This window comes from Pelmatolapia mariae, linkage group LG12, assembly GCF_036321145.2.
Source record: "Pelmatolapia mariae isolate MD_Pm_ZW linkage group LG12, Pm_UMD_F_2, whole genome shotgun sequence".
NCBI classification, from domain to species: domain Eukaryota; kingdom Metazoa; phylum Chordata; class Actinopteri; order Cichliformes; family Cichlidae; genus Pelmatolapia; species Pelmatolapia mariae.
The window spans coordinates 21,062,595-21,090,354 of NC_086237.1; the positions used below are offsets into that span (position 1 = coordinate 21,062,595).

Below are 27,760 nucleotides of genomic sequence, written 5' to 3' on the forward strand. Positions count from 1 at the left end.
GTGCGTCCTTACGTCACGCAAACCGTGCTTCGCTTTCGTTACGTAAGTTCCAGGGAGGCGGAAGTGTGATGTGGCTTTGATTCCCATTAACAAAAATGGTAAGTTTGTTTTGATAAAACAGATCTTTTTGCTCTTTTGCAGCGACGTTTAAGCGTTATTTACCGCAAGTATTGGAGATATGACCTGTATCAGCGATAAACTGTGACGGCAGCTTGTGCTTGTAGGACATACAGTAAATGTTAAACTACCGAGCTACTAGTGGTTAGCTGAGTTAGGCTAAAAGTTTAGCAAATCTAGCCACAATGTCACGTTTCCGTTCATGCTATTATACTTTTATTTCATCGAGTGCGCGCACTGATGTGTCATTGGGAGTCGTTTGCTAGAAAAGTCAAGTTATCTCTGATGTTTTTAAATACGAGGAGTGCCAGCATCGTAGTGTTTTGAGGCGTGTGCCACGTAGCTAGACAAGGAGCAGGGACTACTGCCTGCATGCGTGGGTCCGCTATATTACGGGGTTCTTTATGAGGCTGTACTGAATTAAAACTTGTAAATGAATATGTAACAAATGAAATGAATTATTTCCACAAGGTTTCCATAAAGTAGAATTTTAAAGACGAACGTTTATTAAGAGGGCCTATTTACACCAAATAAATGATGAATAATGATGAAATGATGAACCAACAGAAACAGGGAACGAGGTTAATTATATAACATTTCATTTTTAAAAGTTAAACATTACGTGTACGACACCAGTTAAGTCGTTGTAAAATGATGCCTATTTTCTGTAACAACATTACAGTTTGAGCTATTGAGGGATATTATAAATTCAGCAATAGAAGCAGTTCATAATCTGGAAATTACTTTCAGGTATAGACTTTAAATACCCCTGTTTAAATCCTATGTTAGTTCTTAAATGTACTTGTAAACTCATCATGCTCACTACTTGAGCATTGGAGTTGGATTAGAATGTATTGCAGAGTCCCTTGGTTGCTTTGGAGTGCCATAAGATTAAGACAGTTATAAATTAATTACAAAGTCCTTCCTATAGATTTACATTTGATTTGATCATAAGTGCACATGCATTGTAAAATGAGGTATACATGGTAAGTATTGCCATTCACATTGTGAAAGACTGGCCAATATGATCAGCAGTTTTTCCATTTAGTTTCTCATCAAAGCTTTTTCAAATGGTTGAATACAAAGATCAAAATTACTGGCAATATATAAGGTGAAGATTACTGGATAATTACTGTGTGGGTGTTTAATAAACCAGATTCAATTCCAAAACACCGTGTTTCTTATATTAGGATGTGGACATTTGCTTTTCTGTCAGAACGTGGAAACAGCACAGCTGCTACAAAATAAATGAGTTGCAGTTTACTGGTGAGTTATGAACAAATACATAAATATAGATCGACCTTGCTTTTTTTTTTTTCCAGGGAAAAATAATCAGGATTGCTTCCACTAGTTGACCTTTCTAATCTATCTAGGCCAATCTCCAAGTACAATAACTAATGTTTACAAGCGACTACAAAAATAGTAACATTAAGCATTTGTCCACCATGTTTCTTCTCAACTCAACCCAACTCACCAAGCCATGCATTAGAATTTTTGTTGACTTTTTGAAGTGTTGCTCTTATCATTTTCCCAGTTGTGTGCTAGTCTTTACAGTTATTCCAACATCCACTGAATGCACTACAAATTAACCTGTACTCCGGAGTAGTAAATTAATGTTTTTTATTTAATTGCTTAAATTGTTGCTTTAAAGGTACAGTGTGCTGTAGAAGGGCTAAAGGCTGTTTTCCAGTAGCAAATAGAATCACTTAGTATCTGAAACTAAATTTGATTCATAACTCGACCGTCTTTCAATTCTTACATCGGTGCAACGATCTGTGCAGACATCTGAGTGCCTTTCAATTTGTTGTGACAGTGTGGATTTTTCAACTATGTCTACAAGTGCACCAACTGTAAATGCTCCCTCCAAGCAGACTAAAAAATGGTTGGATATGAGCACTCATGTGTCCCTGGTGTCCACAGCTGTCCATAGCACTGTCTGTGTGGTCTACAAGGTTTCATGTATTGACTGCCAGTTCTTCAACATGCTTGACAAAAAGTGTGATCAGCAAGAAGAAGTGGGTTGGCTCACAGGTTGTGTGTGAGAAAAATACAGTCTCTGGGAAGCTAATTTTGTTTTCCCCCCCATTCATGTTGGACTGTGGGCTCGGTATATTCACTGACTGTTCGATCTATATGTGTGGTAGAACACTGTAGTAGCTATTGCTTTAATGCAACAGTTAATTATTCTCATAAGTGGCATGTCTGTTTCTAGTTTTGTTATTCATCTTTTTAATGTCTAAAACAGTTTTGAAGTGAAAATCTTACGTGTTACACCTTTTGATGATAAGGACTAACTGAGTCCATTTGGACTTTGGTCTTCATTTTGGCAAATCAGAGTGCTGTATAAGATATTGATTGTGAGGGAGGTCATAGTACCTTCTCTGCACGTAGCTTAAGATCAGTATTACAGAAAACTGTCACGAGTTCACTTTTTTTAAATTGTTATGACATATTGTATTATGTCTGTACTAAATGTATCATTCTCTTTCATCTTGCAGTCAGCCATTTTCAACTTCCAGTCACTGCTAACTGTGATTCTCCTCCTGATCTGTACCTGTGCCTACATCAGAGCAATGGCCCCCAGCCTGCTGGACAAGAATAAGACGGGGTAAGATGGGCTACTTAAAAATTGCCACTGACATGATTAATTAGCTTCCCATCTTTGTCTTTTTGAGCAGTATAAATGATCAAAATGACTAAATCATTCATCTTTTCTAAGTTCATTATCAGCAATAATGGCAAATTGCTTGATCACTCTTCATTTCACTATGTAATAATTCAGAATGGTAATCTGTATGTAAAGTATATTATTGTGATTCTATAACATTATAGATCATCTTACAAGAAATTAAAGGTAAGGTTAAAACAGTAAATTTCAGTCTAATGCTTTCAGAATAGATGGAGAAATTCACATGCATATGACAACAGTTAAAATGGAGCCTCGGAGCAGTGTAGAAGAATGAAAATTCAAATCTAATGATTCTGCAAGTGTTTCTGCTAGTAAAAACAGGAAAACTGTGGCTGGAGACAAAAGTTATTGCGACCAAATGCCATGAATTTGCAAACTCATTATCTTTGAAATCAGAGTCAGTCTGCTATCAGCTTGCAATTAAATGAGATCAAGTTGCCTATTTAGATGCTGTGTTTGTGGTAATACAGCAATGAATAGTGATACATAGTTGTAAATTGCAAATCTGTGATCTACACACATATAAATTCACATTTTCTTCTTGGATACAGAGTATAGCCTGAAACCCATTAACAAAAATTCAGAAATTCCTCCACAAATACTGATGTAGTTGCAGCAGGTCTGCGATTAAACTGCAGATTGCCATAGGTGATCAGCAACCTTGCTATTATATAGGAATATAACTGAGGGTGTTTTCACAACTGTCGTTCATTTACTCTGATCCGATCAGTTGATGAGTTTGTAAACTTGTAGCTTTTCCCCGTGCTTTTGGTTTACAGAGAAAAGTCCAAGTGAACTCCAGGCGAACTGCAAACTGTGAAAATATTCAGTCCATTCATTGGCCAGATGTGTCTGGGGCAGGAGCAACAAAGTAAATATGGGGAGAAGATGCAGTGTGAGAAAACTGAGAATTTACATTGAATTCTTGGCTAGTTGCTAGGCTGTACAGACCTGCACATATATAAAACCTCCCCACATTAACAATACAAAGAGTGCATTGCAAATTAATGTTTTTTAGTTCAAACTTGCAGCATACACCTGGTGGTTGGTCCAGTTTGGGGTCAGATCATTCTCGCACCATAAACAAACCGCTCTGGTGCTTGTTTGGAAATGCACTGAGACCACCTCCTCCAAAGGGTCTCGGTGTGGTTGTTTTGAATGGCACCCAAGTGCGGTTACTGTCTTCACAACTGCACAAACAAATCGTACCAAAGGGGAAAATGAACCTGAGCTCAATTTAAACAGACTAAACAGCGCAGGTGTGAAAACACCCTAAGACGACCAGTTGAGTCGAGCAGCCCATTGCAAAAAGACGTTTCGCAGATGAGTTTGCAGACTGCGATTGTTTGAAGACAAGTTGCCTCCTACCAGGCGACCTTTGCAATAGACTTGGAATCAAAAGGTCGGTGGGGTGACCACTTGGATACCACAACTACTTGCAATCAGTTCCAGATTTTTCCTAGTCGCAAGGGGATTGCTGTCCTCGTCTTACTCTGTCCAGGCTGAGCAATGGCAATTGTTGATAGACACACACCACCAATGATAAGTGAACATCCTTTAAGGTTCTGACGTCGTCAGTTTTCGCAATAGAAATGGTGCACTTCAAGTAATTTACGCCTGTATTTTTGCTCATATTAAAGTCGTTCCTTTATCAAGTAAGGCTTGTCTGTCCAAAACACTTGGTTAATAAGAAGCTGCTTATTAAGGCCAGTAAAGTAGCAGAAGTAAAGCAGATTTTTATAATTTCAGGATCAACATTATTCTTGGCTGTATAAGTTCTGTAATTCATTTCTAATAAATCTGGCAAATCCCAGAAACAGTTTCACGCACACATACACACAGCATTGGAAAAGGGAGGGACATCCTGTTCAGACAAGTGCTTAAGACTGAGAATGTCATATGGGATGATTTAATAGTTTTCCCCCTTGATTGATTTGTTGACTGAGGCTTGAGACATTATTTGTGTTGATTTGATGCCACACATTTCGCAAATAATTCTTGTGTGGTAGGGAAAGGCACAAAATCTAAGGGGAATACCATCTCCAGGAAAATATGTGTTTTATGAAGAAAAATAGCAGTACGCTCAAAAACAAATCTTAGCTTCAAGTGTACAAAATGTAACTGTTATACAGAGACAACTTTGAGGAAAATTTTTGCAATGGGATGCTGACACCATCTGGTGAGAATGAAAGTTTAAAAAGTTTGCTTTAAATGCAGAGACGCACACAGTGCTCTCAAAAAATGTGAAAATGTCTCATTTGCCTCAGTGCTCAATCCATATGAGATGTCCTGCTGTCCGTCTTTTCCCTCTACGTTGTAAATTCCTTACATGGAACTTGATATCCGATGGCTGCTTGGGTTTTGTGGAGTACCTCTGTTGCTGTATGTGCACATATCATCACAGTAATTTGTAATTTTTGTAATTCCTTTACTTTTTAGGCTTCTAGGAATTTTTTGGAAGTGTGCCAGAATAGGTAAGCCTATGACTGCCCCATATAGTTTTTTTTATTTTACTTTGTCATATTGTTATTCATACATGCATACAGAAATGTTTCCTGACAAAGCCTAAACACTGCATTATTTCATTTCTCCAGGTGAGCGGAAGAGTCCCTGGGTGGCCTGCTGCTGTGTCATCATGGCTTTTAGTATACTGTTCCTACAGTAGCAATCTAAAGAAACCCACTAATGGAAACATTGGAGAAATGGAGAGACAAGAAGACATGGACAGGATGATCCTAGAAGCACAATAAGACCTCCTTTGCTTATCAGTTAGATAATGTAAAAAGAGAGACCTGACATCACGTACTGAGTCACGGAGAGACCGTGTATGGAGGAGGGGGTTAGCTGATAGCATTTGTGTGAAACCCTCCACAGACTTCCAGGTCTGTACGTTTAAGTGTGTGTGTGGGAGGAACAAGTGTACCGCTTTTCTGTTATCTGCTATTTGTGGGATCAAATGATACAGTTTGTCTAAACATTCAAACAGATTTTTTTTCCATCATTTTTTGTCACTATAAGGAGCTGATTAATCTGTTTGAAATTCTTCACAAAGAGGACCCCAATAAATGTTTAATCTGTTAAGGGATTTACATGCTGACTTATATTTGTTACCTTCCTGTTTGTTGTGTTGAAAATGGTGGGTACAGCAAACAAAATGGTATTAAAGCTCTTCAGGTGTCTAGTTGTCCTACATTTTTGCCTCAAAGAGCTACTGATGTTTTTAATGTCAGTTAGTTTGCAGCTATTTATTAAAGTCCCTTATTTTGGAAGTGTGGTTTTAAGTTTGTTTTCTTTTTTAACAAAGCTTATGATTCATGTTTTCTGCCACATTGTACAAAGTGTCAGTAATTATTATGACTTCAAACATGGTAAATACATGTTGATGATAGATTTGTGTCATTCTTTACTATTTAAGTACTTATTTATAAACATGCAGGGATCTTCTTAGAGCTGTTTAGATGGTCAAGAGTTTGTGATAACCTCTTAAACTTCGCAGTGAACACCCGTCTTGGCAAGGTTTTGTGCAAAAAAGCTGGAAAGCTGTGGTTTCATTCATACTAAGAAAACCTTAAAAAGTTCTGCTTTAAAAATCTGGAGAAAATTTAGTAGCCTCTGAAACAGATCCAGAATATGTTAGAAAAGTTACAACTATGTGTGATTGCTTATTTAGACAAATTCTGGTAATTTCATCTTTGAACTGTGTACAAGATAAATTGCATGAAACCAAAATTCCACATGTGACCACATCATAAAACTGCCTGCAACAGGCTTAAATTATACAGTCCTTATGAAAAAGCCTTGACAAGTTTTGTCAGCCACAGAATTTGACCATTTGGTGAAATCCTAAGAAATGCTGGCCTGGTATTGTTTCAGGAAATAGTACAACTGCATTGTGGGTTTCTCATGAAAAAATGAAAGGGGGGGTTAGTTATTCACACATTTCCTCCCTGTTTATGGGTACAGAGGATGAGACTAAAGACGAACACTTGTAGTCACACACCCCCTTGATGAGTAGCCAGATCCAGACTCCCTGTTAGAGAACATAGATCCTATATTGGTGTGCAACTGTTTTAGCTCTCCTCGGTTGAGATAAAGCATCAAGCCTTCTGGTAAATTTGTGATTATCAGGCCATGACGCAGATAGAGCAGACACAGCGGAGCAGTCCTCCGTTTCTATTTGGGGGAACAGAGATACTGGTACGCTGGAAGGATATGACTGGGTCAATGAACTGAGCTAATGTCTTGGGTGATGATGAAAGGAAGACACTATGGAAGAACTGATGCTCCTTGCTTCAGCTGATGATAGGAGCTGTTATCACTGGTTCAATTACATGTAGGAAAGATGGAAGAAATAACTCGTAAACTGGTGGTAGGCAGCTGCACACTGCTCTGGTAGGGTAATTTGGGGACAAAAATCAAACTAAACATGTAATTGTTCTTTTCTTTTTGGGTCAAGATCATTATTCCTAATCTCCCATAAGCTATGGAGACATTTGCCAAGCAATGAGCAATGAACATCTGGCAGAAGTGCAGTGAATTGATGCCTAAAAAAACTTTACGACTTAGCTCACTTAATGCATGCTCTGATTTCTCTGTTTGAATTGGCTGATCAGGATTGATTAAAGGGGATGCCAAATGGCAAAGGGCACAAAAATAGTCCTGTTTTTTATGTCAGAATTCTGTTTTAAATGTCATCTGCTGAGCATCATTGCCTCTATCCTTAAAAGTTATGTTTATTTCTCGGCTCCACCAGCCGCAGCATGGCAACCAAACAGTCTAAACTAACTGTGCTTAACAATGTGAAGCAAACTCATTTAACTGACTGCTAAATAAAATGTGATGTTATGGTGACATCATAAAGCGTCTCTGTCTGCCATGTGAACAGAAGGAAAAAAAGGATACAAGTATTGATTCCCTCATGATTTGATATATCACTGTTCTAATTAGAAAAAATAAAGCTTTTACTATAAAAGGCCAGGATAGTGAATTCAAAGTGAGACTGTAAATGTCAGACATCTTTTTTTAGCATTTAAACAATAACAATTTTTGGGAGCTGATTCTACTTTTCAAAAGGCACCTTGTATCTATTTACAGTGTCAGAACTGAACGGATAAACTTTTAACTCGTGCCCTCAGTATTTAAACAATCCTAGTTACAGACTTGCTATTTCTGTATATCCTATACAAAGTTACAGTTGTGGTCAGAAGTTTACATTCACTCTTCATGGGCATGAATGTCGTGGTAATTTTGGGGTTGTAATGATTTCTTTGAACTGCTCTTTTTCTAGGGTGGAATGATTGTAATCACACATCTTTCATGACTTTAAAAAACAAGAATTTGGTATACAAGTTTGGATTTACATTAGATTTTCTCTAATTCACACAGGGTCAAAAGTTTAGATACAGACTCACTCACTTAAATCTTTTAATAAATGATGCTGAAGGTTCTATTAAGAGTGTTATTTTGACAAAGCCAAGGCATATTAACTTCACATTGGTGATCATGATTTATTACAGCTGGTGCTTTCTGTTTGCCAGCACAAAAGTGTTTTGTTTTGACGGTACTAAGAACAATGGGGAAGTCCAAGGAAGTTGATATAAGAAGAAGAACTGTGTATTTTACAAGTTGGGAAGATCTCTTGACGCCATTTGTTAATGACAGGGTATTTCAAGATCATCAGTTTAAACAATGATGTGTAAGTATAAGTTATTCAGACCTAAACTGTCACCCTCCCATGACAAGAAATTTGTTAGGATGTCCAGAAACAGCCCAGGAACCACCAAGGTTCAAACATGCTGTAAACTGCTAGAACACCAGCGTCACTGTCTACAGTCACCATGGACTGAGAGGGCGCTGACCAACAAATAACTTTTTACTGGTCAGATGAGATTGAGCTATTTGGCCACAATAACAAAAAGTATGCTCGGAGGAGTAACAGGGAGGCTCTCAGAACACTATACAAGCTTTAAAGCACAGTGGTGGTAGCATCACGCTCTGTGGCTGTTTTGCTGCCACTGATGCTGGTACATTGCAAAAAGTGGATAGAATAGTGAAGAACGAAGACTACTACCAAATTCTTCAACTTCATCTCAAATCAACAGCTAGACAGTTGAAACTTTGACACAGTTGGATGTTCCAGTAAGACAGTGACCCAAGACACATATCAAAACTGGTAATAGAATGGATAAAGCAGGCTAACATTAAGCTTCTGGAATGGCCTTCCCAAAGCCCTGAGCTCAGCACTATTGAGAATTTGTGGGCTATGCTTAAAAGTGGGGTCTGTGCCAGAAAACCAACCAATTTAAATGAACTGTATTAATGCTTTCATAAACAGTGGTCAAATATCCAACCAGAGTTATGCCAGAAGCTTGTTGATGTCTACCAAAAGCATCTGGTTACTGTGCAATTTACTAAGTGACGTTTATCCAAATATTAGTCTGGGTGTATGTATATATTTGAGCCTGTGTGGGTTACAGAAAAACCCCATTCAAGCTTTTTGGACCCAATTCTTGCTTTTTAAAGTCATCTAAGATGTATCCTGTACAATCAGTCCACTCCAAAAAAAAAAAAAAAGAACAGTTCAAAGAAATCATTGCAAGCCTAAATTTACCATAACATTCGTACCTATGATTATCGTATCTTAACTACACTTGCATATTAACTTTTTTAAAGATATTTAACATTTGTAAACCAGCAGAGTTAGAGGAGTAGCCAGAGACATGTATTGAAAGGCCATTAAATTTAGACATCTATTCCAAAATACCAATACAGTCCTAATGTTCTATACCCCCTTTCTACCCTTCAATGGAAATGAAGTTACAATTACTGAAAATAGAACTCACTGATTTCTGGTTTTGCTTGTTTGTTTGGCTGGTGAGTTATTTTTTTCATTATAATGTTTTTGGGGCATTGTAAAATTTATATTAATATACCATTGTGTTTTCCAGAATTTTCTCTCAAGAGAATTTTGTAATAGTTCACATCATAAGTACTTTTCTGACATCATTAGTCAACAAGGAGAATATCCAAAGCATATTACTCTAATTTTGTTGCCTCTGTCCTCCTTTGATCATATTGGAAAGGTTCTTGCTGTCATTTTGTGGACTTCAAAGGCAATCAGGCCGTTAAAGTCTTTGCCATCTCCTGCTGAGCAAACCAGAAGTGTCCAAACAGACCTTGACCCTTAAAATCTTCAGTGGAGCCTGTTTGAATCAGTTCTGTAAAGGAAGGTAAAGATGAATGGAGAGAAAGAAAGCTGCACAGGAGATGGCCGGAGGGTGAGAATGTCAGCAAGATAATGACAGGGAGTAAAGGAGGGAAACATTCACGAGTAGTGGATTATTCCTTATTGGTGTATCTCTGTGATCAGTCTCCCTTTGGCCCTATATTTTCTTTCTTGATTATATATCTAAAAACCTGAGGCTTCTTGGTTTACTGATACCTACGGGGGTAATTTCTCTCTTGTGGCTGCTTCTAGCTTGAGACACACAACCAAACTTTTAGACATAAAGGATTACAAAGGCTTCATTATTATGATTAAAAATGCTTGACATCACATTCATTTTATAAACCCTTTGTTCTGTCCTCACTTCTTCATTAGAAAGATCCAAACTGTTTTCTGCCCACGAGAGCACAAATGACAAGTAAACGACTTTGGTAGCTAAAGAACACCAATATCCTCTAAGTAGGGCAAGTCTGGGTCAGTCACCTGCCTGATGACAATTTGTGTGAATGATCCCATTGTGGACGCTGGATGTTTTAATCAGGTATGTACTTGAAACTTTATTTTATGTAGAGTCAACATTTTTAATCACTCTAACTTCTTCCACATGCAGTCATTTTTACCAGAAACGCTATGGTAAGAAGGAAAAATTTTTAACTCACTCCTGTGGCCAATATGTGTCTCCTTTGAAGGTGGCACAGTTTCTTCATTGGGACATCTCAGCCTGGCTTGTTAACCTGCAGCAGGAGGAGTTCCTGCACGCCAAGGCAGTTCCACAGATCTGGAAAGCCCAACATCTTTGGCTGAGTTAATAATGACATGAAGTAAACATTCACTGAAAAGTGACTTCATAACCAGCCAAATGAAACAACAAGAGTTTGAAGGTTTACCGTGTGGTTTTGACCACTTGTGTCCACATTTTGATTAAAGTGTTCCCATTTGCAGCGATACTGGCTCACTTGAGTGAGTCTTTGCATATTAATATAAAGTGGAAACACTGGAAATGATATGTAGCCATTTGGACCAGTTATTTACACAGTTATATATGCACACCTATACATTACTTTTACACTGTATGTGTAAGTACCTAACACAACTTGTTAGTGACCAAGGCTCAAATTTTCTTGTTCAGAAAAAACATGTTTTTGCTCTACATATTCTAGTTATCAACAATGAATCAGTTCATTTCATCGAAGTCACCCTTTTTTGTACTTTGCTATAAGCACAGTAAACGTTTTGTGCTAACTGTTCAATTATTATTTTGCCTATAAATCTATGTGCAAATGTGGCAATCTCAAGGCTTTAGGCACTGTCTTTTTATGAAGTATGATGCATTTTATTTTGTAGTGAAGGTGTATTCAAAATCACAAAACCATGAAAGCATCTGAAAAATATCCTGTTCATTCCCACTGTGACTGTTTTTTTTTTTTCAACATTCTTGTATTTACATTTTTAATTGAATATTGAGCATATAAATCCAGTTTATAGTACCACCATTTCCCCCGGGATAATGACCAAACTGTCTGAAAACATGTAAATATGCTATGCTTCAGAAACACATGAATTTGTAGTGCAAAGTGGTTGAAGAGTTTGAGTTCCTCTATCACTTCTAGGAAAACCAAACAGTTTTTCCACTTTGGCAGTTGAGACAGTCACAGAAGTCCAGCAGGCATGTTTCCAGTAATGAGTGGGGACGTGAGCTCTTCCACTTCAACCCTCAAAGCTGCCATAGGAACCGTGTGGAGGATCGAACAACACAGATACTGTAACAGCTTGCACTTGTACAGCTGAGTGAACCCTGGTGATAAAGAAGAATATCAGACATAAGTACAGCAGATCTGAACAAATGTTAGAGCTCTTATGATATACAGGTGTGGGGTCAGCACATACATCCACATGTAGCTGTTTCATGAGCACTTGATGATGCCTCGCTCCAACCAATATTTATTCCAGCATTGTTTGTAGGAAACAAATCACAAATGGAGGCAATTGTACTTTATTACTTATGATTACACAACAAGTCATGCCTGAGTTCACCTGATTATTCATATTTCTCTGGCAGTGCAGAGAATCAGGTTTATACAGCTGTAAAGCTTTGTGACTGTATTTTCCAGGGTTAGTGTTGAAAAATTGGTTCTCTGTCAGATGGAGTTATGAACACCTACCAAACTGCATAAAACTACCATTGGTTAAATTCCCATTAGAGCAGATGTCATAAGGACCACATCTGGCCATCTGTCACAAACACACAGTTTCACAAGGTGAAAATAATACTAGCTGTGCTGCCTGTAGTAAACAAGATTTTCAAGACACACAAGACACATAATAAATCCTGGTGTGCAGAACTCAGAAATAAATTGATTCTTGTATATTTACTGAGTTTTAAATATTAGGGGTTGCACAGTGCTATGTGGAAAGCAGCTGAATATCTTGTGCACGGTACAATTAAGATTCTCCTAGATCCACAAGAAGACTCTGTAAACATCTTTGATTTATCATGACTCTCCCACATAACCATAACTCACTTTATTGGTCTATAATCCTCTTTGCAGGGACATTTCCCTCAGCCTTCAACTGGTCTGACTTTAAGTGACTCTTAGTGTTTCATCTGTTTTATTGGTTTTCTTTAAAAGGGAGGCTGTACAATATTATATTTGTTGTTGGACTGTAGTCCTGTACTAATGTTGGCATTATGCATAGTGTATCCACACTCATTGAAATCACAAGGCCCTTCCTGTAACAAAGTAACATGTATGACAGAAGTGTAACTTATAGAACTATGGTGAGACACAGCTGGTCAAAGTAAACATTAAAAAAAAAAAAAAAACTATCGGATGCCGTCTTAGAGTGACACTCATAAGTGTAGCCACAAATTGAGAAATAATAACATGAATAATCTCCAGCTGTATCAGAAATTGTACCCCATGGAGCACGGCTGTGGGAATTTAGAACCCAAGCATCTTCATAAGACTGATGAAAAGTCTAACAGAAAAGAACTGTTTCTAATTAGTATACAAGCCTATGATTTGATTTATTTATTGGCCTGCAACACTTTGGCACTCTAGCTGAATTTACAGTAAATTCAGCAAAACACTGGTGTAGTACAGGGCTGCAATCACACAATTTTCGCACTCAGTTAACCAATGAAACATCAGTTATGCTATGCTCAGAGTATTGTTTTCTTCTAAAGAACTGAGAAATAGTAAAAAGCTAGAGGGACAGTATAGGCATGCTTATTACCAGGTTGGGTTTTCTACCGTAGACTGTATTGAAAAAGCATTTCAAGGGCAGTCATGTTAGTTTTGTTTTGGGTTTTTTTTTTTTTGGAGTCTTTTGAAGTTTGGGAGTGCATAGCGCTGAGTTTTTAGTTAGCAAGACTAGCAAGTTTAGTTAGCAAGCTGTAACCACAAAATGTACAGTTGCAATGCACAGACACACATTTGTGCTATTTGGTGCTAAAAAAAATATTTTTCACATAATGAAAAAAGCTCAAACAGGTCCAATTAGCAGAGGGGAGGCCAAGCAGGCGGCAAATGGCTAAGGCTGTCATTACGTCTGTCAGTCAAAGGTTTGGAGAGAAATTATCTGGATATCAGGAGCAGGACCACGCCTCCAAACACATTATTATTGTTATTATTAGTGGTAATAGTTGCCTAACAAACATAAGTCGAAAGGAAACACAAATCCCTTGGGGGTTGTGTCAGGAAGAGTATCCGGCATAAAAATCTGATAAATCAAACATGCAGATAGCTTTACATGTTTGATTTGGCAGACCCCTTGTGGATAAAAAAAAAGCTTTTATTAGTATAACAGTAGTAGTAGCAGCAGTATTCCATAATAATTTCAGTTGATGTAACAAAAGAATTTCTGAAATACTGAATAAATAAAGTAAATTTCGTTCTCATGAAGCTGTAGCCTGTCTGACCTCTTTCCCTGGTGCAAGTTGGAAGAATCAGCGCATCATGCGCGTCATGTTTAAATGAACCTTCAATACACAAAACAGAAATCTTGTCGTGGGAAGCTCAAATCCATGCATACGAAGAGTTTCCAAATATCACTTGCACTCTGATAGCTTTATTTCCTCAAACTGTTTGTGAAGAAAACGTATCCATGAAACAAATCTTTTTCTCTGGGACTTTTTAACACATGCTTGTCAGATCACAGAAGTAAAAGGGTGAGTAATAATCCAAAGTGTAAACTGTGTTCCCTTTTTATTTATCTATTTTCTTAACAGGATCATTTAGCACATACATTGCAGGATGACCTCGCCTTATTCCCCAAACAAACTCAGTGCCTGGATAGCTTAAGCATCAAATCAGTCACGCATACTGGGGTCATGGCACTGATTTTTAAATATTACTTTCAGTTGAAACCAAGCAGGAAAGGCCACCACTTCTGAAACGTGCCCGTGCTGAGGTAGATGGCAAAGAAAATGGAGCATCTGATACACAAAGTGATTCACAAAGAAAACAATGGGATCCTCCATTCATCCACTTCTTAAGAAGCACTTAATAGTGCTAAAAATACCTTTAGCCACAGATGCAACAAAGATAACTGAATGAATGAAGATAATTGAACCCTATCAGTTTCAGAAACATGTTTTATACATTATTACTGTTCAGACTGACACTTAAAAAACTGTTTATTAAATCAGGAAGTCTGACTTGAGAAGTTAACCCTGCTGACGTCTACAATCATTCTTAGATTAAAGCTGTAAAGAAAAGTAGAGAATACTACTTAATACTACCTAATAACCCTACTATTTATACTTAGAGAGTTCAACCATGGAAGGGCTATCCTGACCCCCACCAGTAACAACCTACAACTGGGCAACAGGCAGCCTTCTATGCCAACCATGGCAAATAAGCCAAAACAAACTAGAGAAGATAACAGACAAAACAGGTGAGTGACTTTTACACCCTTGAATCACCTTTGTACTGAAATTAACAATCATACATGTAACTGATTGCACAAAATATGGATCAAAGTACCTAACCATGGAAACCCGTGGCCTGAAGCTCCTGGCACACAGTTTTTGTGCAGATGTTGATTCCATAATAGGTCAATTCATAGATTAAGAGTGTTTCCCAATACTTTTGTCCATATAGTGTACATTTACACTTTCTTTTTAACCACGTGGTGATCAGTTACATTCATGTGACTAACAATACCTCTTTATCTTACAGGATAAGCAGCAGATCAAGCCCCTGGAGGTCAGAATCACACGCAAATCATTAAAATATTCACGAAATAACAGAATAGTTAAGTTAAATAGTTAGTTGTCATGTGCAAGTTTATGCTTTTTAATGTGCAAGGATTTTCTTAAAGTACGGAGCCCAGCTAAATGTGCGTAGAAAACATATCCACTGTTCTCTAAAACAGGATACAATTTATTCTGAATCATTAACAAAATACCTCTTTGTTACAGAGAACTATGGAGATTATTAGATAGATAGATTAGATATTCCAAAATGTCCTTTGTCTATGAGATTATTTTGTTCCATACTGTTTGGAAATGTTTTTCTCTTTTATTCCAGTTGCTGCTGAGTCTCCTCATCATCATTATTTTTTTTCTGTCCATGGGTGTGACTGGTATGTGATGCAATGACGAAAGTGCTGTGCGAAGAGCAAAATTTGCAATAAAATGGTTGATCACAGCAAGCCACAGTGGCCTTTAAGATATATAATATTTTGCAAGACTGCACATGTCGAACATATGCTCAGTGTTTTGTCATTTCCAGTCAGATAACAAAGATTCCCTCATTTCTGTGATCATTGAGAGATCAGTTCATATCCAGGAATATTTTTCTTTTTAAACTTGCATGTTCTCTCAAATAGAAATAGACAGGACAAAAAGACAAGCTTTTCACATGTGGGAACAGAGACTGAGAGAGCTACAAAGGCTCCTCTGTCCCCTCCTGCTCTCAGACATGAGTCAGGCTGAGAGAGGGTTGTCTCATAGTAACAGGCCTCCCTGCACTTAGCTTTGACGCCACAACAGCAACAACAAGCGGATAAATATGAGTCTTTATTTTACTCATACATGTTTAAAGACCAGAAACGTCTTTTCTGGGTTAATCTGTGGTTAACAATCAATTTCTTTCAAGTGTATGTTCTCCTCTTAGTCATTTTAGCTGAAGAAAGGTGATCAAAACAAATTGATAACAGATGTATGAACTGGGCCCACTTGATTCACCAACTCAGTTTCTAAGAATGACTTGAAAAGCAACATATATCATGGTGTTATCTCTCTGTTATAGAGGCAGTGCTCAACAGTGCCACTGATATTTATCCATTGACTGTTTTTACATTTAATTCTCAAAGTACATGGTGAAAAATGTCACTTATGCTTTACAGATAGCACAGGTGTTTAACCCAAACACATGCAGAGGGGTGATAGCTCGCTCACTGTGAAATATTTTCTTTTTCCTTTTTTTGTTTGGAGAAGTCATGAGAATGTTTGGACTGACATTCACGAGTCTGTTTATAGGTCATTTCCTTTCAGAGAACCAGGTCCTCTTCATCTTAAGGCACCGGTCTTCAAAAGTCTGGCTGTATACCCTGCCAACCTTTTTTCACAGTGTTACTCCACTTTATCAGACTCAACTCATCATTCTCAGCCACTTAGGACCACTGCTAGTACAATTATTATGTATTAAGAATGATACACATGGCTCTTTATCATCAAGTACAGCAGCTGTGGTCAAACTAAGGATTTGGCAACACTGATAAGTACCTAAAGATATGACTTGAGGGAAGACGTTGTGGTTGTACAGCAGGATTACAGACTTTTGTAGACTTTGGAGTGTCCTTCTCTTGCACACTCATCGCCCCATGCGGCCCCTTGTTTTGTGACCCGAAGTCTTCATCAAGGGCTGGTAACAAGGTCCATATGTGGTCACTTCCTCCCTCTGCTGCCCTAATGTGAGAAGGCTGTATTAACGAGGGACCAGGCTCCATTGAGTAACTCCTAAAAGGAAGAAGAAAAGCACAAGCAGAGAAGTTAAGGTGTCCAATAACTTTCTCTGACGCTGAGATGCACACGAAGCAGCAGATCTGGAACTTTTTTGCTCCCTGTCAGAGACTGTGAAAGCGATCACTGGCGTCTGTTGAGGCTGAACACAACCAGGGATGTAAAGCTGAAAGAAACAAGTTATCCACATCTCTGTAACAATTGAAATTTTAATGGCTTTTAAAAGTTGTAACAGTTTGAGACTGCACCTACACCAAGTGAAGTCTTGAACTTCTTTAGTTTCTGTGAAATATTAGTGTCTCAAATGACAGATCTCAACCTGAAATCATAGGACTTTGCATAACTGTAGATCAATATACTCATGGCAGTTGTTAACCTTGCCGGCTTTCAAAATCATATAGGGCTGCACTCGAGCTTCTGGTGAAGTCTTTTTTTTTTTTGCTATGCATAAATGCTCTTTGCAAAAGATGTGACACAAAGGCCCCCGATGCACATTGATTGTGTCATGTGGATCCAGCGGTGAGAAATGAATTTGTGATAGGGATGAATGTGCCGCTACTAAATTAAAGGTGAACGCTTTCCTTCGAAAGCATTCGCCAGATTTTAACAGCTTTTTTGAATTGCTCGCCATCTGTTTATTACTTACTGCATGAGACCTCATATGATTTTGCAATACAGGCCCAACGGGAGAGAAATATAAACCCAATGGAAAAGGAGGCAAGAAAAAAACAGCCAGTTGAGACCAACTTATCCAAGAGCCTTGACTTTGTGTTGCTTTGCATTGTGAATGACGTGAGCAGCAATCTGACAGTGATATCAATCCATTATTTGTTACTTACAGGACTGAAAAATAATGGTGTACAACACACATCATGCATTTGTTTGTATTTTTTCCCATCGAGACCATTTGGATCTAATTAAAGACAACATGAAAACAGTTCTTTTCATCTGGGAGACTCGGATGCAAGAGAATGATTTACTGCTAATAATAAAATCAGAGGAGAGTATCCCACTGAAAGGGATAAGCCAATGATCATTCATACAGAACATTAATTACATATCAGATCAATAGTGATGTTCACTTTCCCATGAATGCAGACAAAAGACGCTGTGAGTTATTGACATATGTTAAAGGATTAACAACACATTCTTCAAAACAATTGTTTGTTTATTACAGTGTGAAACATTTTCCGGTCATTCTCTGCATGTAGCAGACAAAACACTTCCACAATCCCCAAATGTGCCATATTTTGCGGTCTCTGGTGTGTCACTGTGGCAATCTGTCTCTACGTGTTTTGTCACATGACAGCAACACAACGACACCCATATGCAGGGCCAATGGTGGACGGCAAAGGGGATTCCCTTAGTACTTTAGCATGCTTTGAAACTTTGAAACACTTAAAAAGGATACAATTATTCTACACAGTTCGGTAATTACCAAAAGAGGACAACTGATGGCTATTAAAGTAATAATCATGAGAATAAAGTTTAAAATTCAACAGTTTTCCTCACTAGACATCACATATTCTGCAGTCTGTTGAAGAAATTATTAGGAATTCCTTATTTTGCTAAAGTGCAGTGCATATGACATCTGTTGACAACGCTCAATTGTCCCATAGGCAGTATAAAAGATGGGCGTAGCCTCTGTGACTTCACCCACTGGTTAGCAAAGCTCCGTTATGAAGCCTTGAGTTGAGTTTTTGCCATAACCATCTTGGTGTTTTGAAACTGGTGAGGGGTGGATCTGACTGAGAAAACAAGGACACCACATTGCCTATTGACTTGTGATTGACAAATTGTTAGACAATGAGCATATTCTGGATAAACTCTTAGAATGATCATCCATCTGTCCATTTATACAATTCAATTCAATTCAACTCAGTCTTATTTATATAGCGCCAAATCACAACAACAGTCACTGTGGTTTATCAGTCCATTGATATCCATCCATTTTCTACCCCTTTTCCAGGCTGGGTCACTGGGGCAGCAGTATAAGCAGAGAAGCCCTCCCTCTTTCTACCAACTCATCCGGGGGAATACTGAGGCATAATCTCTCCAGCATGTCCTCTAAGTGGGCGTTCCCAGAACACCTCACTCAGGAGGCATCCTAATCAGATGTCAGATGTGCAATGTCACTCCACCCTTTTCCTGCTGAGAACACTGGCTTTGGACAAACCCTGGTGCTCATTTTCGCTGCAGACTGCTCAGGTGCGAGCTGGAGTTCACTAACTGATGAAGCCAAGAAAACTACTTCATCCACAAAAAGCAGAGACAAGATCCTGAGCCCAACAAGGTGGAAGCCTTCCACCACTTGTCTCCGGCTTGAAATCAGTGACAAACCTGTGGCAGCTAAATAGCTCGTAAACACAGGTCAGACACCCCATACTCCCAAAGCACTTCAAATAGGATCCCCTAAAGAACACAGTCAAATACCTTCTTAATTCACATGTAGACTGGTTGATAAATGTAAATGAACTGGTTTTTATGTAGTGCTTTTCTACTCTTCTTGAGCATTCAAAGCAATTTATACAACACGCCTCATTAACCCATTTGTACACATTCATGCATTCTTGAGTTCAAACATTGAAAAAAGTGCTTGTATGAATGTGTGTGATAATGAGAGTTAGTACCTTCAAACTCTGCTTTCTATCTAACATTCCCACATATTTACACTCTGATGGACGCATCAGAGAGCAACTTGGGGTTTGGTATCTTGCTTAAGGATACACTGGCATGCCCCAAACTGCCAGCATTTGGGCAAACATCCATACACACTAACAAGATAAAGAGCTGGTCCAGTGTTCCATGACCAGGATGAAAACCTCACACCTCATTATTCCTCCTGAATATTAGGTACAAATAATAGATTTGTGAATGACCAAAACTTATTAAAAGAACTTCAAGTACTGAGTATGGCAGATATGACCTGAAACTAGTGACTAAACCGATTAAGTCATCAGGAGAGACATTTAATGAGACCACAGAGCAAGAAAATCAAGAACCAGATTACTATACAACTGGAAGTCTTTGTGCAGCCAGAGCAGTCGCCCACTGCTGGCCATAAAAAAGAATGCAGGTTCATGGCACTTTCATTTGTGAAACATGAAAGCTGGAAGTCTATCTTTTATACCCGGTATGAGCGATTAATTTTTCCAAAGGCCTAAATGAGAAACTGAGACTGCTGTCGAGGTTCTGCACTAATAAGCTGAACTCAGTTCTGCTCAATATTCTTTTAATTTCTTCAAAAGCTAGTTAGTATGGCCATCCACAACAGTCCCAGTTTCTTGTGTGGCCCCTTGGGAACATTAATTGCCCACGTCTGTTTTATCCTGCCTGTTCTTTCTTCTGACCGGCTGTGTGCAGCCCTGATTTTTGTGGGTTGGCCTATACTTATGAGCAGCTGCTTAAACTAAAAAGTTGGTATAAACCCAATAAAGATGCTTAACAGTGGTGTCTGATATTTAACTGTGCATCCATCTATGATACAGAGAAGATTGACTCATATAGAAGTAGGGTCTGGTATTTAAAACATTTTACATTAAAATGAAGGTCAGTAAAATGGTGACCATAACACACAAAGATTGAATTATGGGAGTAAATGAATGAATTTAAGGAATAAGTAAGACACAGATTTTTTTTTTCTAAGACCTGAACTTGCAGAAGCGCTAACTGTGCAAAAAGCAGAGCCAAGGCCTCAATGATGAGGTCTGTGAGTCCTACTCAAGTACAAAAGGCATAATGAGGAACACATGGTGTATGCACTAAGAGCCAAGTGAGAACTTAGGTGAGTAATACACAGAGACTTCTTATTCCACTGGTCTGTTAAGAGAGCTTTGCACACAAAGAGAGCATAAAACATGATGCTGAGTATAATTACGTTTGTTTCATTTCCATCAGTATTCTGTCTGTTTCCTCCATCTAGTGGCCAAAGCATATAAAGTTCTTCAGTAGCTTTAACTACTTTGTAAAATAACCTGTTGCCCATCTTGGAGATTTTTTCATCTGTTTTGAAGAGCAAGATAACATGTTATTGGGTTTTTTTGCATTGATATTTTTGTATATGCACAGAAACTTATCTGTTATAGAGCAGTGTGCCAGTTTTTTCACTGTCATAATTTAATTACTCCTCATTATAATTGCTATATTCATTTTGAGATCCAGTATCAATGCAATTATATCTAAGAGGAAAGTCACGTGAAGACTGTTGGGCTCAAAGCACACTGGATTTTTCACATTACTGCACTCTGACTAGACCAAAATAAAGCCTCTGTGTGCTTCACCGCAAAGATTTGCTCGGCCATAATAAGATAAATATAATAAAATTAACATTTGATGGTGAAATTATTATTATTATTATTTTAAAGACTTTAACTTTGTCAGACTGCTCAGTGATCACTGCTCTCCATCCAACACAAGAGGGCAGTGTTTTCCCTTTGCCTAAAGGGAGGGGACAATCAGGTAAATATTTCTCAAGGTCAAAATAACACATCATGGAGCGTTTGGGCAGGTAACAGGGTTATCTAAAGGTTCAGCAAAACGCTCAAAACCAATTCATGATGTGGCGACACTTTAGTAAAGAGTCCATAATATAGCACAGCTGTTCTAAAAAGACATCTTAGCTTGCATTAATAGCACTACAGCTCATCAGTTTCCCCACTTATGTCAAACATCAGCTCATCAAATCATCTGATGGTCTGCTTACTAACAAATCCACTGTTTATGATTTGCTTTCGTAATTCTAATCACATCAGCTGAGACTGAGGGTGCTTCTGGCAGTGCAAGGAGATGTGTGATTAACAAGCCCCTCAGTGACAAGCATTACATACACATAAGCAAAGCAAACACTATACCAAAATGACAGAGAAAAAAGTCCGCCTGTCTAAGGCGCGAGCTGCAGTGGTTGCACCATTTGCTCACATGCAACCAGATGCATGCACACACACACACACACACACACACACACACACACACACACACACACACACACACACACACTCCAAAACCATCTCTGAACTCATCCACAGGAAATGGATCTGAGCAGTGGAGGAGCTGAGTTTGCCGCACAGGCACACACGCGCATACACACACACACAGAACGCCTGCACCCCCATTGGTTGACGTCTCTCCACCCCACCGCAGGAGTCTCTGAGGGGTCTGCTGCAGTACTCTGCTCCAGGGGCCTGGAAACGCTGGAGTGAGCCATTTTTTTCCCCCTCTCTACTTCTATTTTTGGGCTGGATATCGAAGGTCCACAGCCTCCCTCATTTTCCACTGTTTTCCAGAATACTGGTTCCCAGTGTGCACTGTTCGTATGGCATTCAGTTCCTTCTCTGCAGATAAAAACAGCAGGCCTCTAGCTCAGAGAGGCAATATGATACCACTGAGACAACAAGAATCTGTGCAATAAGCTAGTGAGGAAGGACGCATAAATCGTGCCTCTGCTGCAGGGCCCAGGGGCAGCAACCCAGTGCTCAGCCAGCCATGTAGGCTCAGGCCACAGCTAAAAGAATTTGGGAAGGACCCTTCCTGCAGCCCACCCCCTCCCCCACCCTAACAAAAAGAAAGGATTTAACCAGTCCTCAGTCAAACGAAAAAGAAACAAGTTTTATTATTTCAAGTCAAAGCCAAAGGTCTTATTTTACATTTTCTGCTGTCTGTTGTGGGAAAGTGACCCTCAGTAATATGCTGTTTATGTGTAATTAATATAACTACCACAGCTATGGCAGTACTATGTAGCGAATACTTTATTTAATGCAGAGTAGCATACTGAAATGTCAAAAGCATCCTTGTTTAACCCAAGATCACCTATTACAATGGCCATTTTGAGCTACCAAGTGTTACACTGATGAAGGAAAACCCCGTAAAACATAAACAACAACAACAACAGTAATCATAAAAGGATTGTTTATTCTGATAATAATAACTGCAAGTATAGCTGCAGTTCACAACTAGAGCTCAGCTGTTGCACTGATCTGTTCATAATGGGACTGAAGAGTTAACTTATACTGGCAAATATCACAGACTCTTAGAAAGTGCTTGGCAGAGTCATGAGTGTATAATGTGTAAACACTGGAAATCCTAATTGAAATGGCACAGTTAAAGGAAAATAAAAGGCCCAGCATCTCATGGGTTTGCAGCCTCTACCTGCAGGGGGAATCAATCTCATCAAGCAAAGATCTCCAACCTCAGTCTGAGAGTAAAACACAAGAGTATCTGCCCACATTCATAAAATAGAGGGAGGTCCCTAATTCCACAATAGCCTATAGGGCTTCAGATTCATGTAAGAACCTGTCAGAGGGAAGAAGCATGTTTATGAATGAACAAACTGCTTCTCTGCCCGAGTTCATTGTGGTGTCTGTTTGGCATGGGGATGGATAAGGAGTCCTGCACTTTAAAACTGCTGTGTGTGGTTTTTTATGCATTTAGTTGTCACAGTTGCAAACATCAGGAAAAAAAACTAAACTTAATAAACTTATGAAAAAACAAAGGCAGAGATGTTTGGGGGGAAATTCAGAGTTTGTAATCTGTTTGCAGGATCCACAAGTTTTTACAGCTGTTTGGTGTGACAGCTGATTGACAGCATGTGATTTTGATGTTGTTGTTGTTGTTGTTGTTTTTGTTTTTTAAAGCAGTGGTTTCTGTTATCTCCGCGGCCTCAGAAATGGGTATCCGGCTTATTGATGGTGGGGAATGCCAGCGGGCATTAGAACAGCAAGCGGCCATCTGCCAGCCTAGCGAACTAGCAACCCCACCAGCTGCAGTCGCAAAACGCCCTACAAAGCAGGACATGCATGCAGCTTCTGACGTCTGCGGCCACACTGCGCTACAAAGCCCAGAAAAACCAGGAGCGGAAACAATGAGAATCAAGCTTATAGACGCCGCATAGGTCCACCGCTGGCAAGTTTTTTTGAGGGAAGAGGCTGCTGTTAAGTGCACATCAGTTCATTTCGGATGGCCGGTTTGCGCGAATATCTTTCCACGGTGAAAAAATCTACATAAAAAGACTCATGCAGGGGCACTTTAATACCCCGACATGGCGACGGCAAGAAAAGGGAGAGAGCTTTTTACTATTTTGGAAACTAGCGCGGACACAGAAAGTACAACGGCGTGCGACAGCCAAGACTCTCCGCTTAACCTTTCGGCCGATGTGAAGTGGTTTGAGATTCCGTACAGAAAGCCAGACTCGGACGAGGAAGACGAACTGCGGGAGGAAGAGGAGGAGGAGGACGGCGGCGGCGAGGGGGAGAATGGATTCACGAGCACAGCAGCAGCCGCGGCGGCGGAGACTGCAGACGCGGCCAGCTTCATCGCAGGAGGAGGCTGCAACATAATTTTAGTCACAGGCAGCAATGGGCTCAAGCACGACGAGGAGGAGTATGCAGAGGACTGCTATTATTCTACCTCCACTAACTGCTCTGACACCACCTCGAACGATTCGGATATTGATTTCTCCGATTTGGAGGAGGAGGAGGAGCGCAGGAGTTTTTTCAGCTTTGAAGATGACTTGGATGAAGACTGCACTTCTCCCGGCTTCTGGGGCGAGCCTGACCAGGTAATTTCAATCGAGCCCTTCTCCGCTGTCAGTGGCCCTCAGCACTCGCTGGGGGACGATGCTGACACCCGTGACTATTTCCGGATACTCTTCCCAGATTCTCTTTTTGAACACATGGTAGAACAAACAAACAATTACGCCCTCTATCGGCAAAGGAGGAGCGGAAAATCAGACCCCCACTGGCACCCAACTGATGTTAGAGAGATGAAGGCTTATGTGGGGCTGAATATTCTTATGGGCATCAATCAGCTTCCAGACACCGGCATGTACTGGGCCAGTGATATTTTCATCGGCAATGCGGGCTTTAAAAAGACAATGACGGCGAGGCGCTTTGAGAAACTCACCCAGTATCTCCAGCTGTGCGACCGTGAGTCAGAGCCCGTGCGTGGGGAGCGTGGATATGATGGCCTCTTCAAAATCAGGCCTCTCCTTGATGTGGTGGAGAACACCATGTGGGATGCGTACGTGCCCAATCGTTGTTTGACCATAGACAAGTGTGCCATTGTCACCAAGGGACGTTTCTCCCCCACCCAGTACATGTCCTCCAAGCCCCTCAGGAAGGGGCTGACAGTGTGGATGCTGTGTGACTCTCGCTCAGGCTACTGTCATCGAGCCAAGATCTACGTAGGCCGGCCCAGTGAAGACGAGGCAGCAGCCTGCCTCAGTTACAGAGTGGTAACCTCTTTAGTGCGCGGCCTGGAGGGTCAGTACCACCATCTCTTCATGGACAGCTTCTTTACCTCTGTGCCCCTCCTCCAGAGGCTGCTGAGAGACGGACTGTATGCCTGTGGGCCCACTCAGCCCGGGCGCAAAGGTTACCCAGAGGTCCTCCGCCCACGAAACGTCGGAAAGCTGTCCCAGGGCGAGTTCTACCAATGCCAGCGTGGCAACCTGGTTGCTACTGTGACAAGGGATGCCAAGGTGGTCAGCTGCCTGTCCACCAACTCCGCTCCAGGAATTGTGGGCATCAGTCCAGGCCGGCAGCAGCACGAGGCGGACGGAGATGGTGAGAATGACAGCATAGACAGCTCAGGTTTGTCTTTTGGCGTGCCCCGACCTCTGCCCTTGCTCTTGTACCAGGAGAACATGAGGGGCGTGGACCTGTGTGACCAGCTGAGGGAGTGCTACCAGGTTGGCAGGCCGTGCAAGAAGTGGTGGCGCTACTTCCTGTGGTTCTATGTCAACCTGTGCATCGTCAATGCATACATCATCCTGAGGGAGAGCCGGGGGGGCGCGCCACCAGCAGGCTTCAACGGCAAGCAGTTCACCCAACGTCACTTCCGCGTTCGCCTGGCACAGCAGCTGATTGGAGACTACCAAGGGGCGAGGGGCATGGAGCGGGCAGCACGCAAGAGACACGCAGATTCACCCATAGAGTATGGACATCGCCTAGAGCGCATGTCGGAGCGCTCGCGCCGCTGCAGGAACTGCACCAACAAGGGACTGCGACATGAAAGCGTGTTCGGCTGCAAGATATGCAATGTCCACCTATGCAGGGGAGGGTGCTTCTCTGAGTTTCATAAATAGAAATGAACTGTTTTTGTTTTGTTTTTATATCCTTTGTGTAATCAAACAACTTGTGTCAAGGGATTTTTTTAGAACAGTAAAAACAATTTGTAATTCCAAAGGTTACCACTACAAGTGCACAATATAGTCACACTTTATGTAGAGCTAGTTTTAGTTTTAGGAGTATTATTGCACGTATAATAGAGAAAAATAATAAGAGAAACTGTAGATTATTTGAATTAGTATAGAATGTTTTGGCAACTTGCCTTCTGTAACACTGACAGAATTGCCTTGTGTCACTTTTTTATACATTTAAAATATGTTAAGGATTTTATATTAAAAAAAAGAAGAAGAAATCAAACTTTTCTGCACTTACAGAAAAAAAGATCAGAAAATGTTTACAGTGGGAAGTTTATCTTTCTCCTTTTCCAAAATAAAAACTTCATTTTAATGCACTTAACAAATGCAGTTCTTTGTTCCTGTGACCCTGAAAGCATTATTCATATTCTATGGAGAAACAGTGAAATGTGAGCTTTAATGAACATGCACTCCTTTAAAAACAGGTTCAGCTTTGGTTGCCCTCTCTTCCTTCACTCATGAAAATCTGTGTGTGTCTCTGGCCGTTCAAGGGGACGCAGCTTGGAGCAATTAGAGAGTAGAAAAAGCCCCTCAGTAGTCTCCAGCCAATGGACCCAGTGATGCCATTTCTTTCTCCAACCACACTAGAGACACAGAGCCATCTGTGGCCCTATTACACTCAGTCCAAACCCAAAGAGTGGTACTTGTCACTGACACGAATGGAAAATGGAAGGAAGGCAGCGGAGACGCACATTTCTACAGAAGCTTTGTTGATGGATCGATTAGAGTTTGAATCGTGTAAAACAGCTTGTGCACAATTAGTGAAATGAGTGTGCGCAGAATCAAATCTGCTCCCGAAGAAGCAGGACCGGTTAGATTGAGAAATATTCAGATTTAATATGTATTTATGTAAGATTTTCTGCACACTTTGCTGTCTGCTGGCAAGCTAAAAGCCTGTACGTAGGCAGAAATAGGCCGCTTGAGCAGGTCAGACTCCCCGTCTCCTGTGTCTCTCCTTCTGAAGTCTCTCTCCTTCCTTTCTCTCTCTCTCTCTCTCTCTCTCTCTCTCCCCAGGCGCTGCTGTGCCATCCTACACATTCATGCACCCTCCCTTCCTCTTCACTCCTCTCTCTCTCTCTCGCACTCCCTCAGCCGTTCCCCAGCTGGGAGAGGGTTAGTCAACTGGACGCCCATCCCGCTGATCTGCGGGAGCCCCATGGGGAGTTGCCATGGCAACCGTGGCCGATGAAGACAGGGAGTCGCCGGCAGGCTCACATGGTTGTCATGGTACTCGCTCTGGCTACGGAGGTGGGAGGTGCCACAGGCCACACCTCCCTCTACCCTGTCTCCAAAACCCAGGAAAGGCTGTGGCGCGTGTTGAGTGTCTGCCTGTGTGTGTGTGTGTGTGTGTGTGTGTGTGTGTGTGTGTGTGTGTGTGTGTGTGTGTGCGTGTGTGTGTGTGTGTAGAGAGCTGGCTGGCTGACAAGCCTGCACTGTACATGGAGCCAGACTGGTTACCAGGCAGGCTCTGCTACAGAGCAGCCAAGACCATGACTGCAGCCAAAAAACTGAACCAAACTGCTGCCCTGTAGAGACGCCTTCATGCAGGTGTTCCCAGAATTA

General features: G+C 40.4%; 2 protein-coding genes across 2 annotated transcripts; both read left to right on the plus strand.

Annotated features, from left to right (window-relative positions):
* Window positions 1-6: 6 nt before the first annotated feature.
* Window positions 7-6,194, plus strand: tmem167a (transmembrane protein 167A). The gene is made up of 4 exons (XM_063490604.1): window positions 7-98; window positions 2,616-2,725; window positions 5,246-5,280; window positions 5,401-6,194. Exons 1-4 carry the CDS (start codon window positions 96-98, stop codon window positions 5,469-5,471), a joined length of 219 nt encoding a protein of 72 aa, XP_063346674.1. The 5' UTR covers window positions 7-95; the 3' UTR covers window positions 5,472-6,194.
* A 17,840-nt stretch (window positions 6,195-24,034) lies between these two features.
* Window positions 24,035-26,080, plus strand: LOC134638247 (piggyBac transposable element-derived protein 4-like). The gene has a single exon (XM_063488768.1). It carries the CDS (start codon window positions 24,035-24,037, stop codon window positions 26,078-26,080), a length of 2,046 nt encoding a protein of 681 aa, XP_063344838.1.
* The last annotated feature ends 1,680 nt before the right edge of the window (window positions 26,081-27,760 follow it).